Here is a 19,690-nt window from a genome sequence, read left to right as displayed (position 1 = left end):
TTAAATAGTAAGGTTCCCTCTGACTATCCTTAAGAGTCTTTTTTGCCTTTTTACTTTTCTTAAAATGTTAGTGTGTCTTAAAAGGTTTCTGATAGAATCTTTAGAGTCTTTAGTGGTTCTATTTTTTTGTTCCTCCATATTGATGGCGGAAACTCTGTAGTGATTTCTAGAGGGGCTGCATCAGTTACATCCCTTGCCTATTCCTGTGTTTTTTGCTAGCAGTTTCAGTGTTTTGGGTCTTAAGATCTTTCGTTTGTTTCAAATTAACTTTTTTTTTTGGCATATGAGAGAGAGAGAGAAATAATTTCATTCTTGTACATTTGGATATTCAGTTTCCAAGCATCATTTGTTAAAATGGCTGTCTTTTTCCAATATGTGCTTTTGACACCTTTGTTAAAAACTAAGTGGTTGCAGTTGTATGAGTTTGGGTTCTCTATTTTATTGGTCCACATGTAGGTTTTTGTTACTATGGCTGGGTAGTATAATTTGAGATGAAATTTTGATACTTCTGGCATTCCTTTTTCTGCTTAGGATTGCTTTGACCATTCAGGGCTTTTTGTGTTCCATATGGTCTGTAAGATTGTCTATTCTCCTTCTATAATGTCAATGAAAGCCGGGCAGTGGTGTGACACATCTTGATTCCCAGCACTTGGGAGGCAAAGGCAGGTGGATCTATGTGAGTTTGAGGCCAGTCTGGTTTACAAAGTGAGTTTCAGGATCCCAAGGCTACACAGAGAAATCCTGTCTCACAAAAAAAAAAAAAAAAAAAAAAAAAAAGAATGTCATTGATCTTTTGATGAGAATTATGTCAGATCTTTCAGTAACATTGCCATTTTAGTCACTCATTTGTCCAATCTATGAACATGGGGGGGCCTTTCTTCTAATGTTTTCTTTAATTTTGTTCTTCAGTATGTTAACACTTCAATTGTAGAGTTTTCTTCATTTTCTTGGTTAGGTTTATTCTTTTTTTTTTTTTTCCGAGACAGGGTTTCTCTGTGTAGCTTTGTGCCTTTCCTGGGACTCAATTGGTAGCCCAGGCTGGCCTCAAACTCACAGAGATCTGCCTGCCTCTGCCTCCCGAGTGCTGGGATTAAAGGTGTGCGCCACCACCGCCCAGCCGGTTAGGTTTATTCTTAGTACCCTCCCCCCTACTGTAAGTGGGACCCCACCTCCCAATAATATTGTTCCAAGTGAATATTGTAATTTGTTATACAGTTTGAGAAATGATTTCTTTTACTTTCGTATCTCACAAGTGATGGTTTGTTCTAGCAGCAGATTGCCCGTCCCTCGCAAGAAGAAAAAGTAGAAGAAAAAGAAGAGGATAAAGGAGAAAAAACAGAGAAAAAGGAAGAAGAAAAGAAGGATGATGAAGAAAAAGATGAGAAGGAAGACTCAAAGTGAGTTGAGAGTTAGATGTGTGTTATAGTTATTTTCAGATTTGAAATTGCATATGTGTGAAATATGTGGTAAGAAGTCACAGAAACATGTGCTTTGACTATCAATTTCTTGGCATGATTAAGGAATGGAATATTTTAGTAAATAGAGTGCTTGACTTAATGGCCTTATTGCTAGGCATGTTATTTTATGCATGCATGCCCATATGCACACATAGATACTTTTTTTTTAGTGTTATTAGTTTGTTTAGAGACAGGGTTTCTCTATGTAGCCCTGACCATCCTGGAACTCTTTGTAGACCAGGCTGGCCTCAAACCCAGAGATTCGCCTGCGTCTGTCTCCCTAGTGCTGGGATTAAAGGCGTGCGCCACCATCTGGCCTTTTTATTTATTTATTTTTTGTAAAGACAGGGTCTTGATGTGTAGCCCTGGCTGTCTGGATCTTATTGTTTAGACCAGGCTGGCTTGTGGCAGTCTGCCTGCTTCTGTCTTGTAAGTGCTAGAATTACAGGACTGCAGTCATGTCTGGTTCCAATACTGCTATTCTAAGGTATAGGCTACAATACTTTATAGTTACCACCAAGGTTTGTTGAGTACAGTTTAGTCTTTGATTTGGAAAATCTTTTTCAGCCTCTAGATAATGTAAAAATGCTGAGAGTTGGTTTGTTTTGTTTTCTTTTCAAGACAGGGTTTCTCTGTGTAGTTTTGGTGCCTGTCTGTCTTGGATCTCACTCTGTAGACCAGGTTGGCCTCAAACTCACAGAGATCCATCTGCCTTTTATTCCTCAGTGCTGGGATTAAAGGTGTGTGCCACCACCACCCAGCTGAAAGTAATAGTTTTAATCCATGTATGTACTACACTTGCTGATTTTATTCAACTTATAAACTGTAGTTCTGTGTTACCTGTTGTTATTTCTGTTTTCTCATTTGTAGAAATAATTCATTTTCATTTTGGAAAACTGGGAAAAGAAAGCAAATCTAATGTATGCCCATCATTTTGCCCATCAATTGCATCCAGTTGTTGGCACTCTTGTATGCTTATAAGGGCAGGCTGGGGGAGGAGCTTTAGGAGCCAGATAATTTCTCCCCAGTGACTGAAACTGAGCAATTTTAGTTTGTGTACTGCTGATATGACTGGTGTGAGATGTAAGTTCAGCAGTTGTAGATGTGTGTGTGTGTTGGTGCATTTAAGCAAGCATACGCACTTGTGTGTAATGACAATGTAGAATGTTTCTACCACCCCAATATATTTCCTTCGATTTCTTAGTAGTCAGGTTTTCTGCCCACTCTTAGTCTCTGATTAATGGTGTTCTAGAATTAAATATAAATCAAGTTAACTTTTTATCACTTTAAAAAACACCTCATAATTAACTTAGAAAAATTTTTTTTCCGCTTACAGTTTTAGAAGTATCAGTCTGATTGATTGATCCCTTTAGTCATTTTACAGAGGGAGGAAGGGATAAAAGAGGGAAATGAGTCAAAAGAGGGGAAGGGATCTCTCAATATTCCCTTTATTTCACCAGTGACATAAAGATCTTTTACTAGGTTCTACCTCTTCAAAGCTACAACTCCTCCAGACAGCACCCATTATGACCAAGTCTTTAACACTTAAACTTTTTGTGGAATGCTTTTGGTTTTTCAAGACAGGGTTTCTCTCTGTAGCTTTGGAGCCTGTTCTAGAACTCACCTTGTAGACCAGGCTGGCCTAGAACTCACAGATACCTGTCTGCCTCTGCCCCCCAAGTGCGCCACCATTGCCCAGCCACTTTTGTGGGATCTTTAAGAGCCAAACTCTACCATGTGTATAGACTATGGCTTCTTTTTTTTTTTTTTTTTTTTTTTTTTTTGGTTTTTCAAGACAGGGTTTCTCTGTGTAGCTTTGCGCCTTTCCTGGAACTCACTTGGTAGCCCAGGCTGGCCTCGAACTCACAGAGATCCACTTGGCTCTGCCTCCTGAGTGCTGGGATTAAAAGCGTGCGCCTCCACCACCGCCCGGCACAACTGTGGCTTCTTTTACTTAGCACAAGTAGAAGAATGTGTTTTTGAGATTCATCTTGGCCCTTTCATATTTCAGTAGTTTATGCCTTTAAAAATATTTATTGTACTATTTTTATAGACCTCTCAAAAATACTTACATTATCTTGTTTCTTGTTTTTGTCATTTAACACCACATAAGTCCCTTGCATGATTTTAGAAGAAATCAGGGGCTGGAGAGATGGCTCAGCAATTAAGAAAACTGACTGCTCTTCTAAAGAACTCAGATTTGATTCTTAGCACCTTCATGGTAGCTCACAACATTCTGTAACCAGCCCTAGGGGATCTGATGGCCTCTTTGATTCTTTGCCAGTGCCAGGCATGTACGTAGTGTATAGACATAATTCAGGCAGGTGAATATTCACTCACACAAGTGAATAGAAATAAAAAGTAAGAGTCATGTATTTATGCTTTTCTACCTTAAGATATCTACCTATTCAGAAAGAAAAATTTTTTTAAGGTCTAGGTTTAACATTTTCACAATGTATAGTCAGTGGCTCTTCTCATAAAGAAATGTATCTTGGGGACTGGTTTCGGTCCTCAGCTGGGGGCAGAGGGATAAACGGATAAACGTATCTTTTTAAAAAGTATATTTTTGTTTGTTTCTCTTTTTTTGTTACAATCTTTAAAACCTCCTTAAGGTGATTCTACTTTTTTCTTAAAAATTCTAAGTTACTTAACATTTATGCATAGGTAACAGTAGAGAGGATGAAAAAACACATAGGACATGTGCTGTTCTCAGATAGTTTGTAAGTAGGAAGGAGAACACTAGGCAAGATACAAGCAGAATTGAAAACACAAGCTTGAAAGTGCAGAGTGAACAGAACAAGTGAGAGCTGTGGGAAGGCACAGACGTGGGGGAGGAGGAAGATGAGCAGCTCCTAGTTAAGGTGGCAGAAGACTTGGTGTGAATAGCTGTGCCCTGAGAACTAGGCTGTGATGTCATTAGATTGAGGGAGAGGAGTAGAACTTAGATCGTCTTTGGACTTGTTTGGTAGAGCCTTAGTGAAAGCTGAAATGTTAGGTTTCATTCAGGAGATGGGTGAGTTTATTTGGGAATAGGTAGGGAGCAGAACGGGATGGGTAATTTGTTGTTTATTATCTACCTATTTATTGTATGGTTTGTTGGCTTGTTTTTTGAGATAGAGTCTCTCCACAGCCATGGCTGTTCTGGAACTCACTATTGTAGACCAGACTAGCCTCCAACTCCAGAAATCCCTCTGCCTCTGCTTCCTGAATGCTGGGATTAAAGGCATATGCCACCAATCCCTGTTGCGTATTTTTTTTTAAAGGTGGGTTTTAGGTTGTAGCACAGGCTGACCTTGAACTAAAGATTTTGACTCAAGCCTCCCAAGTACTGTATTACGAAAATGTCCAACATGCTCAGCTTTGGAGTGGCTCATTGCTGTAGCTGACTTAATAACTCTTTTGAGTGATTCTAACTTACACAATGATAGAGTCATTCTTGAAGCATGTGTTTACTGGGAGAGAAGATCTATAGCTTGATAAACCTCAGTAGTCTTTTACTTGAAGCAGTTAAATTGTGAAAATAAACATCTTCCACTAATAACTGATTCTTGCAAATGTGTACTTTAAAATGCATTTATTCATTCTTTGTAAATTTCATACCTACACACAGTGTATTTGATCATACTCACTCCCTCTAGGTCCTTTGAGATACAAAGTATCTTAACTATTGTACTTTCAAATGTAACCAATAGCAGTAGTATAGAGAATGATCTTCAAATACTCAAATATTTCTCATAGTAATAATACTATTAATAATATTCACCATGAAGTAGGTTTTCTCAAGTATTTGGTACTATAAATAAGCTGCTTATAGCTGAGAGAAGTTTTGCCATTATAGTAACAAACTTGTATGATGTTCCAGATACTGTTCTATGTACCTTACTAACCCCCTCAGCCGATGCCTTTAATCCTTGCAGCTACTCTGTGAAATCATATTGTACAGAAGAGCAAACTGATGCTCACAGAGGCAGGGTAGCTTCCCGGGTATGTCATAGTACGTCACAGCTCTTAGAGGAATTAAGGGAGCCTGACCCAGAAGCTGTTCTACCAACCACAGAGGTAGTTCAGAACACTGAATCTGGTTTAATAAAATAATATTGTGGATTATTACTATATAATAGTCATCTGTCATGAAGATTGTATGTTTTAACTTCATTTCATAGAATAGTCTTGAACAGAATTTAAGCAGAAGCAAAACTCTCAAGCCTTTTGCCTTCTGCCGAAGTCTTCTGCTGTTCATCTCAGCTCTGGGGTGGTGCTGTGCCATTTGATATTTTCTTATGAATGCCTGGTTTTAAGTTAATTCATATGAAATATGTATAAAATTTAAGTATTAATATGTGATAAAGTGTTTTGAAGTGTCTTGAGTCAGTCAGAGCTATTAAATCTCAAGAGTTTTTCATAAAAGTTTAAAAAGATTACATAAATTCATGCAATTTCTATTAAAAAAATTTTTGCATCTATACTTTTAAATCATAAAAGCTTTCATTTGCTTTTGTTTCTAGAGAAACTACCAAGGAAAAGGACCGAACGGAAGGCACAACAGAAGAAACTGAGGAGAGAGAGCAGGTCACGCCCAGGGGCAGAAAGACTGCTAACAGCCAGGGGCGTCGCAAGGGCCGGATCACCAGGTCCATGACAAGTGAAGCAGCAGCTGCTAGTGCTGCTGCGGCCACTGAGGAGCCCCCTCCTCCCCTGCCACCACCACCGGAGCCTGGTTAGTGGAAGAGATTGGGGGAGGGGAGCCTATCGGGGTTTGTTTGAGTGATAGATAAAGTAGGGCAGCGTCTGCCAATATTGATAACTAAGAAGTGACTTTTAAGGCTGCTCTTAAATTTATTAAACTTCAACGTAAAATTCTTTTGTAAAAGAACATTAGTCAAAATGTAGCTTTTCTTTTATTAGTTAGCATACAACTTACTTGACACATAGTATAAATATTTTCTATTTTTTCACATTGAAACATTTACTTATTCCTTTATGTATGTGTGTATGCATATGTCTGTATGAGTGTTGGTGCACATGGGCCACTGGTCATGTATAGAGGGTCTCGGACCTTTCCTAATTGAACTCAGATTGACAGACTTAAAGCACAAGTATCTTTACCTGCTGAGCCATCTTGTTGATCCAGCTTTATAATTTTAAAAAATATTTTAATGAAGATTATATAACATGACTGTTTATCTCCCCTCTCTTTAGAATTTTTCTTTTTTGAGACTTAATTATTTTTATTATATGTGTATTGGTGTTTTGCCTGCATGTATGTCTGTATATCATGTGCATTCCTGGTACCCTTGGAAGTCAGAAGAGGGTGTTGGGTTCCCTGGAAGTAGAGTTAAAGACAGTTCTGAGCTGCCATGTGGATGCTGGGAATTGAACCCAGGTTCTCTGTAAGAATAGTCTGTAATCTTACCTTCTGAGTCATCTTTCCAGCTCCAGTTTTATTTACTTATATATGTATTTGAGCTGAGCACCGAACCCAGGGCTTTGTGGTTGCTAGGCAAGCGCTTTACCACTGAGCTAAATCCCATTTTTATAATTTTTAAGTATTCATAATTTCTATTTTACTTCTTAAATGCCTGGGCTATATTGATATTTTGCTTCTGAAGTATGGCTTACTTAAGCATTTCTTTGTTGTTGCCTGGTTAAAGTGTCTCTTTCCTTCATTTTAAATTAGTATGGCTAGCACTATAATGAAAAATGTCTTCCTGTACTTAACACTTTCTGGATTAAGGAATAAATTCTTTGGCAAGATATACTGGGCTTAAGAATAAAGCTAAATTTCTTTTTTGGATAAAGTATTGTCACATTATTCTTTAGAAGGATTACATTAGTGATACAATGCCCTTAGGGGTGATTCAGTGCTATCATTTTACCATAAAATGAGGTAGGAAAGACAATGTATGTTGTACAAATGACGAGCATGATGTAGTGGAACCAAGCAAGTGGGAGGATTTAACTGGGCCAGGGCAGGTCACAGTGGACTTGGTTTTCTCTTTAATTGTATCTTCCTTTGCTGCAAAGCAGGGAGCTTTCAAAGGATTTTAAATCAGTGAGTGATCTGATTGGGTTCTGTGGAAAGACGGTTCCGGGGAAGGAAGAGGCGCTATGTTCTTTGTCCTTGCAATAGAGGGGAGAGGGGACTTGCCAAGCTGGAGGTAGTCTTTCTCACACCAGTCGTGTGGCCAGCGGTGGAACTTCAGTCTTGACACTGAAGTGTGAACTTTTCCATCTAATTGGCTGTTAAAAACCTGATACTATCTCATTTTCTATATATAAATAAGTTATCAATCATATGGTTTTTGAATGTATGATTCAATTTTGATTTCTTTAGCCTAAGTTTTTTCTTTATTTCAGTTTCTACTGAGCCCGTTGAAACCTCACGATGGACTGAAGAAGAAATGGAAGTTGCCAAAAAAGGTAATGTACAATAATGTGTAAAGTTTGGAGTTGGTTTTTTGTTTGCTTTATTTATTTATTTATTTATTTATTTATTTATTTATTTATTTATTTATTTATTTATTTATTTATTTATTTATTTATTTATTTATTTATTTATTTTTTTGGTTTTCGAGACAGGGTTTCTCTGTGTAGCTTTGCGCCTTTCCTGGAACTCACTTGGTAGCCCAGGCTGGCCTCGAACTCACAAAGATCCGCCTGCCTCTGCCTCCCGAGTGCTGGGATTAAAGGCGTGCGCCACCACCGCCCGGCTGCTTTATTTATTTTTAAGATTAGTAGTGAGTGAAATCAATCAAAAAATTTTTTTAATTGAAAAGAATAGGGCAGGGGCTAGAATGATGGCTCAGTGATTAAGAGTACTGACTGCTCTTCTAGAGGACCCAGTATCAATTCCCAGCACCCACATAATGACTCACAACCATGTGAAACTCCAGTACCAGAGAATCTAGTTCTTTCTTCTGGCTTCTGTAGGCACCAGGAGTGCACATGGTGTATAGATATATAATAGCAGGCAAAAAACCTAAACACAAGTGTGCACAGCTGAGTGCAAGTGCTGCCACACACACATGGATACACACACACACACACACACACACACACACAGATTAGGCCAGCCTTGGCTACTTAGTAAGTTTAATGTCATCCTGGGCTATGTGACAAAAACCCATCTATACCCCCCAGAAAGTTTTTCTGAAGAGATAAATAGAATTTTGAAGCAAATTTAAAAATTCTTTTTGATAGTGTAGTATACAGTAAATAATTAGCGCTAGTGTAGTTGAAGATGCCCGTGTTTTAGAAATTTATCATTCTTTCTTCTGTTGTATTTTGATTATTATTGGCGCCCTGCTGTGCTATTTTCACATTTCTATAATAGTGATTACATGCGTTAGAAACTATTTGGGAGTAAATTTTGAATGTGACATCTATGTCTATTGCAAGTTGATTAAATGGAATGGAGACTATTTTGGTTTGTATTTGGTTAAGTCTTTAACAGTTGATTAATTTAGTGTGTGCACATGATACGTACAGTGGAGTGTATGTGGAGTCAAAGGAATCCTGTTCTTCCTCCATTTTGTTTTTGAGACAGGGTCTCTCTTATGTTTTTACTGCACTGTGTTGATAAGCTTCCAACCAATTCTGTTTCTGCCTCCCATCACTCACAGAGGAGTTCTGCCTTTTGGGCTATGTGCCACTGCATCTGGCTTTGTATGTGGGTTCTGGGGCTCAAACTCAGGTCACTAGGCTCCTTTAGCAAATACTTTACACCATTGGCCCTTCTGCCTAGACCAAGTTCATACTTTAGATTATATTTCACCTTGAAATTGATTCAGAGGTAAAATTGTAAAGTTTATAAACTTTATAAATTATAAAGATTATATAATTTATGGATTATAAAAGTGTAAAGATTATAAACATGTGCCATTAGAAAGGCCAAGCAGACAATAATTTGAGTCCTGTGTCTGGTACTTCAGTAGCTGGGTGGTCTTCAGCATAGCAGCACAGCATTTTTTGGCTTTGTTTTCCATCATTGTTTATTAGTGCAATATAATTTGAAAAAATTTCGTACAGGATAAACAGTACTTTACAAAAAGATAATCCACACTATTTACCTTGTAATCCTTAAAAGAAATTATGTGTAACTTGGCCATTTGTTGACATGTTTGATATTAATTTACTTACTATTTAGCGGGTAATGAATGCTACAACCGCCCCCCCTCCCCCAGACCGGTTTTTTTCTCTGTAACAGCCCTGGTTGTTCTGAAGCTGGCTTTGTAGTTCCCGCTGGCCTCAAATTCACAGAGATCTCCCTGTCTTCGCCTCCCAAGTGCTGGGATATTAAAGGCATGTGCTACCATGCCCAGCTGAATGTTACATCTTAAAATCATATACAAGCAAAGTTTAAAGTGTCTGTTTTAAAATGTTTTTATTTGAAATGTATTTGCCGTTAGTGGCAGATGCTAAATTTATAAAATTATTAGAAAGATTTGCTTTGCACTTTCCTCTTACCCCGTCATCGGTGTCCCAATAAATATGTAGATAGTAACTGACTTGTAGAGTGATCTTTTTCAAGGGAATATTTCTAAGATTGTTTAGTCACTACCTGTTTTCAACTTTTATTAGGCAAGTTTTGCTAGTGATCTTAATGATCTTTTAGTTTTCCTTTTCGTGTGTGTGTGTGTGTGTGTGTGTGTGTGTGTACGTACATGTTTGTGTGCATGTGTACTTGCTAATGGATGTGTGGATGCATGTTCCATGTGTGAGTGCAGGTGTACATGTGCATATGTACATGTGGAGGCCAGAGGCCAACCTTGGGTGTTATTTGTCAAGAGCTGTACACCATGTTTTAAGTTTTTAAAAAATTGCTTTTATTTATTGTTAGTATATATGTGTGTGATGTGGATGATGGCTGTTACGGTGTGTATGTTGACGTCAGAGTACAACTTTCTGGAGTTGGTTCTTTCCTTCCATCTTTATGTGGGTTCCATGAGTTGAACAATGTTTTTAAAGCTTGTGGTACAAGCTTTTTAGCAGCTGAGCTATCTGGCCAGCCTGTCTACCTGGGGCTCACCAGTTAGGTTTGGATGGCTGTCTAGTCATCCCCAGGGATTGTCCTGTCTTTGCCTCTCCAGTTCTGGGATTATAAATATGTGACATCAGAACCACCTTATTATTATTATTATTATTATTATTATTATTATTATTTTGCTGTTATTCATGTGTGTACATCTATGGAGGTCAGAGGACAATTTTTGGGGACTCAATTCTCTTGGTTTTGAAGCAGTCTCCCTTCTATACAGGCTATCTGGTCCATCAGTTGCTTTTCTTCTCTGTCTTCTAACTCTCTTAGGAGTGCTGAATTAAAGATGTGTCTCATCACATCTAACTTTTTATGTGGTGTCTGGAGGTTGAACTCAGATTGTCAGGCTTGTGGGATGAGCCACTTCCTAGCCCCTGTCTTCTCACTGTTTGTATGGTGTCCAGGATTAAGTGCAACTCTTTCACTTGTGCTGCAGAGATTTCTCCTGGAGTTACTTTCCAGCCCCTAGTTTTCTTTTTTTATGTGTGTTTTGTTTTTTCTTTTTGAAACAACAAATCTCTTTATATTAATCTTCAAAACAAATGTTTATCTCTATTCATTATGTATCTAATTTTATATAGCTCTGTATATATTTATATATTAAGTTACATATGTGTATTCTTTAAATGCATATGTGTGCTTGCATATATTTAGTGTGTAGAGAAATACTATATTGTTGTTTATTTTTTTATTTTGGAGGTTGAACCCAGGGCCTCATGTGTGCTAGGCAAATGCTTTACCCCTGAACTCTTTGCCCAGCCCCATTAATGATAAATCTTTAATAAGATGTTTGGGCATTAACTAACAACAAGTTCTGTTTGTAAGTTTTATATACATGAATACTTTATATTTGATCATTATTAACATACTATCTCCAAGATCTAGTAATACCAGTTTCTCAGTTTGTAAGTATTTGAGCTGTTACTGTACATCCAGCTTTATCTTTATCCCTGTGGGAGATGTATGTGAGAGACAAGGTTTAGCTTCTCCCTTTCAAGCATGTGTTAAATTGGGGAAATGTATAGAAATATAAGTGTGTTTAGTACTAGGAAGTACTTCAGTAAGTTTTGAAATACATTAATAAAGAACTGAAAGCATACTTTTAGTGTTGTTGGTTTAACTTCAGTACTTAAGTTACTTTAATATTTCTCTTACTTGTTTAAACGGATGACTGATTGCTCAATGTTTGATCTGTTTTTTAAATGCAGGCCTAGTAGAACATGGTCGTAACTGGGCAGCTATCGCCAAAATGGTGGGAACTAAAAGTGAAGCCCAGTGTAAAAACTTCTATTTTAACTATAAAAGGCGACACAATCTTGACAACCTCTTGCAGCAACATAAACAGAAAGTGAGTAGATTAGTAGTGGTAAGTCTTCTGCTTATCAGTTTTTACTTAAAAATAGTTTGATCCCCAGAAGCCACTTGGTAGAAAGAGAGAACCAACCTTTGGCTTCCATAGTTTTGATGAATGTGGGCATGCATGTACCACATTGTTTCTCACAATAAATTAAAATACAGATTTAAAAAAAAATCTCAATCTAATCATTTTAGTCATAACGACTTCAATTGTTTACCTATTAATTTTTGTCAAGAAGGTCTTAAGAACACATTGCTTAATTCTAATGCTTGTCACCTCTTAGTATTACATGTAGTTTGCAAGATAGAACATTCTGCTTTACCAACAAAAAACTTAGCCCTCTTAATTATAAAAGAAATGGAATGGTAAAACAAGAATAATGTGCTGCCTATATAATGGTTTAGTGTTTATTGTACCATCAATAATATCAAACTTTGAAAATTACTGAAGTCTGGTGTGGTGGTGCATGCCTTTAATCCTAGCGCTTAGGAGGCAAAGGCAGGCAGATCCCTTAAGTTTGAGTCCAGTCTGATCTACAGAGTGAGTTCCAGGACAGCCAGAGCTATGCTGTTTCGAAAAACCAAAAGAAAAAAAAAGTTACTTAAGTGTCTTAAAGCAGAATTTTAATTGCATATGAATAAAAATATTTTTATAGATCATTAATAGAAACAGTTTTAAAGACTCTACATTTAGTGTATACACTCAGGTTTTTAAAGTAGAGTGTATATCTGTGTGAAGCTATGCAAGACCTTTAGTGTGCACACAAAGATTTAAGTATATGTCTATTTATCTAAAAGATTAAAATGAAATGTACCAGTCAGTATATTTAGAATGCTTAGCTGTTTTGGAATTGTGAGAAGTCAGGTTTTCAAATACAATTTTCTGTCTTCTACATGTCATATTTGTCTTACCTTTATTAGAAAGTGAGCATATATCCTTTTTTTATTGGAAAAAATAAATAGTATCTGAAGTGCGGGTGTATAAAATTTGCAGTTTCCAAAATGGTTCAGATAAAACTTATTGGAGAATATGGGGGTTGAAGCAAGGTCTCGTGGGATAGCCCAGGTTGTCCTTGAACTTGTATACCCTTCTGCCACTTCCTCCCTAATGTTGAGATGCAGCTGTAATTGTGATTCAGTGCTAACTTTTGATAGGGTGCATGAAAGTTATCCATTGCCCAAGAGGCCAGTTTTTGGTTGATAGATATTGCCTACACCTCAAGCTCAGATTTTTGTCACACCACAGGCTTCCTGATCACTATGTGTGTTTGTTAGAATTCTATATTGTTTCAAGAAAGACATGTTTTGTTTTTTTCCCTTTTGGTTATTTAGCTCTTCATAATTGAATTGCTGTTTCATACCTCTAGGCTTCACGAAAACCTCGTGAGGAACGAGATGTGTCTCAATGTGAAAGTGTTGCTTCCACTGTTTCTGCTCAGGAGGATGAAGATATTGAAGCCTCCAATGAGGAGGAAAATCCAGAAGATAGTGAAGGTATCCCAGAGTGTTAAATTGTGTTGTGACTTCTGTTACCTCAAACACGAAATTCTAGTTTAGTAGTTGATTGTGGTGGAATTGTGTCACTGAAGAAATAGTGTTTCAGTGCCTTCATGGCCTCGGTTTGCAAACAGTCCATGTATCATTGATCAGCAGTCTTTATTTCTGTGCACTTAAGATTGTCCAGTGAGTACAACCAGAAGAGCTTCAGACACTCAGTCTGGCATGCCTCTGTGTGTGTCATTGCCAAACTTACTTCCTCAGTTGTTATCTTAAGTTGGTATTTCTTTCATTTTACTGTCGGGAGGTTGACTTCTTTCATACTTTAAGGTTTCGTACTTACTCTTCATGTTTCAAGTCTGATTACATCAGAAATCTGAGCAGAAATAACACTCACCTATGAAACCAAGGGACAGTTGCTTAAGTGGATTGACTCAGCTTCCTCAAGTGTAGAAATTGGATATTTGCTAGTTATTAGAAAAACAAAGACACAAATCATTTATTTCACCATTCTGTGTAAATTTCCTTTGTAAATTGAGTGTTTCTGCTGTGACGATGCTCAGAATATTATTTGGTATATACCCACTTTATTTCTTTTTTTTTTTTTTAATTAGAATTTAAACTGTGTATAATTTGAGCTGGTGTTTTCCTTGTCAGCTCTTATATTTTATATAAACTTAGGAAGCTCTGTATGCTACAGTTTTAGAAATACTGATTTTGTTAATTTTTTTCTATAAGTCATTATTGTCTTTAACCTTAAAATTGTAAACTTGAAAGGAGTTTTAGTTTTTTACAGTAAGTCAACTTCTCCATCATTTTCTTTTTTTGTGAGAAATGGAACAGTTAATTCAAGTGTAAAGTGAATGCTGGACCAACCTCCCTTTTAGAGGAGCCCTGGGAGTCAGGACTGAGAATGGCACAGGGCAGCTTGCTGTGTTCCTGCCACTTCCAGGACTCATAAACATCAGTCACTTTCTAAGGGATTCTCATTTCACAGCTGTGTATCTGTAACTATTCCCTGTGCTTGCAAATGGGAAGAAAACCTTACTAATTTTAGTTATTTGCAGTTGCTATGTTTAAAAAAACAATAAATGTTACATTTAATATCTTGAGTGTTAGAAACCATGTCAACTTAACTTTTATTAAACTATAGTTTTGTAATCATTCTATTTTATTATTAGTTGTGCCTAATTTTTAAATTGAACTTTACTGTAGCTATGAATGTATAGGAAAATACCAGTATATACCAGAGTCAGTACTACCTGAAGTTTTAGAAATCTGCTGAGGATTTTGAACAGTACTCCTTGTGGAAAAGAGGACAGCTGTATTAATCTCTGGTCTACCATAGTAGAGTAGTATGCATTGAGTGGATTAAACTACAGCCATGTGTTTTTACAGTTCTGGAGGTTAGAAGTTCAAAGTCATGGTGCTAGCAGAGCTTCTTCTGATGAGATCTTTCTTCCTGGCTTATAGACTGGCTACCTGCTGCCTTATTTTGCCCTCACATAGCCTTAATGTGTGCATTTCTGACATTGCTTCTCTGACCAACAACCCACCCTTACGACCTCATTTAGTCTCAGTTATTTGTGTAAAGCAGATACAGTCTGCTTTATCTCAGATGCAGTCACACTGAAGGTTAGGAGTTCAACATTGGACTTGTGAGAAGGGAACACAGTTCATACCTTTTTTAATCCATGGGCAAGACAGAGATTTCTACCCTGCCAAGGCCCAAGATCAAAACAAAACTTTTCACTTTTTCGTGTTTGTTTGTTTGTTTTTTCCTTTCTACTTGTAGTGTGAAAGCTTTTTTTTTTCCCCTTCTCTCCCCCTTTCTTTCACTTGGAACTGTGAAAATAAGATAGTGTGGGAGTTTGATCTGATGTTCATGCTATGGGCATCCTGTATCATCTACAGTAGTTTCCTCATAATAGAAACACAGTTGTTCAAAGAGTTCTGGGCTCTCTTCTGGCTTCTTGTTTAGCTCAGCTTCTTTTGCACAGTGTCCTAGAGGATAAACTTACTGGAGTTGACATGACCTCATGTTTCCTGCTGACCATCAAGAGGTGACATTGATGCAATCACCATAGTATATATGGCAAGGTTCTTGTGAGTAGAACATTAAAGGCAGCTGATTGTAGGCAGGATAATTCCTGTCTATATTTTCCTAAAATGTCAAACTGAATATTTATGTAGGGTGAGAAGAGTCAAATCTGAAAAACTGAATTTCACTAATATCTGGATTTACTCTTAGATTCTTGTTCTAAGTCGTTAAAGGCTTGCCCATTATTTCTTTAGTTTTAGAAAGAAAAAAAGGTTTGTTCAGCTGGCTCTTTGGAAAGTACTAGCTAGTTTTCTGTAGTTTGGAAAAAAGATACCCGAGAAAGGCATATATTGGAATGTTTTAATATTTTTAGGATAAGTAATTTATTAACTTTCCTCACTGTATAATCAAAACTAAAGGTCAAGTCAGGCTTTTTGGTAACTTTTCATCATTTTGTTATCTGACTTTTGGCAATTGCTGCCATTTATTAAGCTTTATCGGAACTCTAGCTCACTCATCTACCTTTTAATAGTTTTACCTGTGTACCTAAAAGCCACTTCAAAGTTGATGTCCGGAACAGATGCTGTAGTCCCACCACAGGCTGCTCTTTCCACCATCCATACTTGTGTCAGTCTCTTGACTGAAATTCTCTTATCTCCATACAGTCCATCATTAACAAATGGTGCCTGCTCTGTTTCACGTATCCTCTGAATATGCGGTCAGGTCTCCTTATTCCCATTGCTGGTCTCTCCTTTGTGGTATTTTCTTGTTTGGGTTCTTTGGTTCTTTTGGTTGGGTTCTGTTTTATTTGTTTGTTTTTTACTCAGAAGCCGGGTTTCTCCTTGTAAAATGTAAATCCAGCCGAACTGACTGTCTATTCCAAAGTCTGAAACACTTCTCCATTTCCTCAAGAATAAAAGCCCAAGGCTTTCTTGGTGACTGATATGACTACATGAGTTTTCTATTGTGCCTTTATGAGCTTTTTGTGGATTGGATTTGTTTGTTCTCTGCTCCAACCACAACATCCGCCTGTTGTTTCTGAGCAGAACAATCCCATTCTGAGCCTTGACACTTTCTGAAAACTGTACATGAATTCTCCCAAATCTGCCCAGAGTCCATGTTTTCCCTTTTTTTAGGCCTTTTCAAAACATTTCTGTACCCTTTATAGGCCTACCTCTCGCTGCTTATTTGGTTTATATAGTCACCATACCTATAATCATGAAGTATACTTAAAATGTTTATTATTCATTGTCTGTTTCACACTAGAATATCGGCTCCATGAGGATGTGTAATTTGTGGGGGTTCGAGAGATGGCTGAGTGGTTAAGAACACTTTGTGCCCTTTCAGAAGAACCAAGTTTGGTTCCCAGCACTCAGATTGTGGCTCACGGTAGCTCCAGTTCTAGGGGATTTGATGCACTCTTCTGGCCTCCTCAGGCATGTGGTATATACACATAAACACAGGCAAAACACACATACATATAAAAGAAAAAGAAAAAAATTAAAGTATAATTTGATTTATTTTCAGTGCTGTGTCTCCAATACCTTAAACAACTCTTTGCACATACATATTTGGATAAATGAAAAACTGATTTTCTAGTTTTAAAAATATTCTGTGTTAAAAATGTTTATTCACAGATGGTCATATGATATTCATTTTTCCATTCCAACAATACAATTTTGTCCTAGTTAGTGTTTCTCTTGTTGTGATAAGCACAGTGACCAAAAGCACCTTGAGGAGAAAAGGGTCTACCTCACCTTCCAACTCTCAGGTCACGGTCTGTCACTGACGGAAGTCAGGGCAGGAACCCCAAGTACGAATCTGGAGATAGAAACTGAAGCAGAAGCCCTGGAGGAGTGCTGTTTGCAGGCTTGCTCAGGTTAAAGGGTTAGAACTTTGTTCTGCTCTCTAAGAACCACATGCCCAGGGATAGCACCCCCACAGTGAGTGCGTCCTCCCCTATCAGTCACCAGTCACGACCATGCCTCACAGGCATGTGTACAGGCCAGTCTTGTGGTGGCGCTTTCTCAACTGTGGCTCCTTCTTCTCAGTAACTCCAGCTTGCATCAGGTTTTTAACATTAAAAAAATCTTCCACCAGAATGTGTTATTCGTAGAATATTTTGTTTAGTTTTGTTATTCCATCTTTTCTTTGCCTTTAAAAGAAACCAGTTTTTTTTAGACATCTAAAAGAGTTTTTACTTTCAATTTCAGAAGGTCAACACCATTTGATTTTTCACTTTTACACTTTTAGAGCATGTTAGCTTTGCCAGAAGCTGTTCTGATGTCACCACAGGAGTCAAGTTCATCCTAAACAAGCATGGTTTCTGTCACCACCTGAAACCTGTTTATTATCAGATTTTTATGCTGTATCATTATCTTTAAGGTGCTGAAAATAGTTCTGATACAGAAAGTGCTCCCTCTCCTTCACCAGTTGAAGCTGCCAAGCCCAGTGAAGACAGCAGTGAAAATGCTGCTTCCCGAGGAGACCCGGCACCTGTGGCTGAGCCTGAGGCCACCACTGACCCTGCACCCTGTGCATCTCCCTCTTCAGCAGTTCCAAGCACAAAACCAGCTGAAAGTGAAAGCGTGGCGGCCCAGGCGACTGACAGCGCCGGTGTGGAGACAGCAGAGCTGATGGATGTAGACCGCGAGGAGTGCAGTGCTGAAGCCAGTTCTGTTCTTGACCCGCCAGCCGCTCCCAAAGCCGACTCTGTAGACTCGGAAAACACTGCGCCTAAAGGTGAAGGAGATGCCAAAGAAAGAGACTTGGAGAGCACCGGTGAGAAGACAGAGGCTGGAGAGGAAGACTTGGTGGTGGCAGAGCAGATGAATCTCCAGAGGCCTGAGCCACAGTCAGACAATGACTCCAGCGCCACCTGCAGTGCTGACGAGGATGTGGATGTAGAGCCCGAGAGGCCGAGGTGAGACTGGACCTTGTTTCCTCTCTGCTTCCTCACTGCCACAGAGATGGCCACAGAGATGGCTCCTGTACAGATATTGGCAAGATCCTTGCAGTCCATGATTTGAATATTGAGCAGTTTTGTGTGTGTGTGTGTGTGTGTGTGTGTGTGTGTGTGTGTGTGTTTAAATAATACAAGTGATAAATATTTTCTGTCTGCATTGTTACATTTAGCCTGTGATGGCAGGGAGAGAGGGTGGTTTTCAGCCAACAGAGCTGTGAATAAAACCACAGGCAAATTGTGGTGCCTGAGGTTGGCAGCAATGGTAGGTGGTGAAGAAGATGGAAATAGACGACCCTGGCTTTGACTCTGGATTTGTCTCAGTTGGTTTGGCCTCAAAACAAAGTTTGTCTAGCCCAGTGTCATAGATTAAAGAACATGTTTTAAGGAGCAATGTCATTGTTGAAATATTTTATTTATTATTACTGATTTTTGGATTTGGGGGAACAAGCTTTTGTTATGAGGTCAGGTTGGACTTGAACTTGCTAGGTAGTCCTGGCTGGCCTTACGTTTGTGGTGCTCCTTCTTCTGTCTCCTAGTACAAGGATTAGAGACATGTCTGTGAGGAGTTTCTTTTTTCTTGTCTTTCATTTTTGTGCATTGCTGGGGATCAAAGTTTGAAAATGCAAGCATTCTCACTGAGCTATATCCAGCCCCTGAAACTTTTGGAGACCATAACTTAGTACAAGTTAGTAGAAGTTATATTGACTACTTTTGATATTGGTTATATTTTAAGTTAGTCATATTTGTAATATAAAATATCAGGTATAATGCAAATGGATTATTCAGATTTTGTTTGTGAGAAAAGAAGCATGTGTGCCATAGTCAGAAGATCACTTAGTGGACTTGGTCTTACATCATGTGGCTTCCAAGGACTGAACTCTGTTCATTAGGCTTAGTGACAAGTGCTTTTCCTTGCTGAGGAAAAGCCCACAAATTAAAGTACTCTTAGTCAGTAAAGGCAAATTAATGATAAAAATGCATAATAAGTATCGGACTTTTATAAAGACAGTTTGTAGAAATACAGTAATTTAATAATTTTAATATCTGGTGTTCCCTTTTCATCAAAATATAGGCAGAGATGTTAGATTGTTGCAGATTCCAAAAGTGAAGTAAGACTAAAACATAGTCAGAAATTAGAATACATCCTCCCCCTTTAAAGCCATTTTACTTTAAGCCAAAGATGAATGAGCTTATCATCGGGAGCCAGCTTCCACACAGAGCTCAGCTTTGTGCATCATGTGTCCTGATATCACTGTACATGTTTACATTTTAGTGCTCTAGACTAGCATTGATATAGGTACTGTAATGACTCCTCAAGAGAGTCAAGGTGCTAGGAT

The 19,690-nt window shown here is 38.0% G+C and overlaps 1 protein-coding gene across 50 annotated transcripts in view; it reads left to right on the top strand.

The window, feature by feature from the left end:
• Ncor1 (nuclear receptor corepressor 1) overlaps positions 1 to 19,690 on the top strand; it is a 153,893-nt gene that overhangs the window by 79,103 nt on the left and 55,100 nt on the right. For 29 of the 50 annotated variants that reach the window (XM_076542538.1, XM_076542546.1, XM_076542537.1 and 26 more), the window contains 6 exons: positions 1,270 to 1,397; positions 5,963 to 6,174; positions 7,815 to 7,877; positions 11,703 to 11,842; positions 13,218 to 13,344; positions 17,774 to 18,311. In XM_076542538.1, the coding sequence (XP_076398653.1) occupies positions 1,270 to 1,397; positions 5,963 to 6,174; positions 7,815 to 7,877; positions 11,703 to 11,842; positions 13,218 to 13,344; positions 17,774 to 18,311 (1,208 nt within the window). The remainder of the gene's footprint in view (positions 1 to 1,269; positions 1,398 to 5,962; positions 6,175 to 7,814; positions 7,878 to 11,702; positions 11,843 to 13,217; positions 13,345 to 17,773; positions 18,312 to 19,690) is intronic. The other 21 variants (XM_076542550.1, XM_076542548.1, XM_076542540.1 and 18 more) reach the window with 5 other exon arrangements.

The sequence above is a fragment of the Peromyscus maniculatus genome, chromosome 8 (genome assembly GCF_049852395.1).
Source record: "Peromyscus maniculatus bairdii isolate BWxNUB_F1_BW_parent chromosome 8, HU_Pman_BW_mat_3.1, whole genome shotgun sequence".
Taxonomy (NCBI): domain Eukaryota; kingdom Metazoa; phylum Chordata; class Mammalia; order Rodentia; family Cricetidae; genus Peromyscus; species Peromyscus maniculatus.
This window is presented reverse-complemented; position numbering and strand designations above follow the sequence as displayed.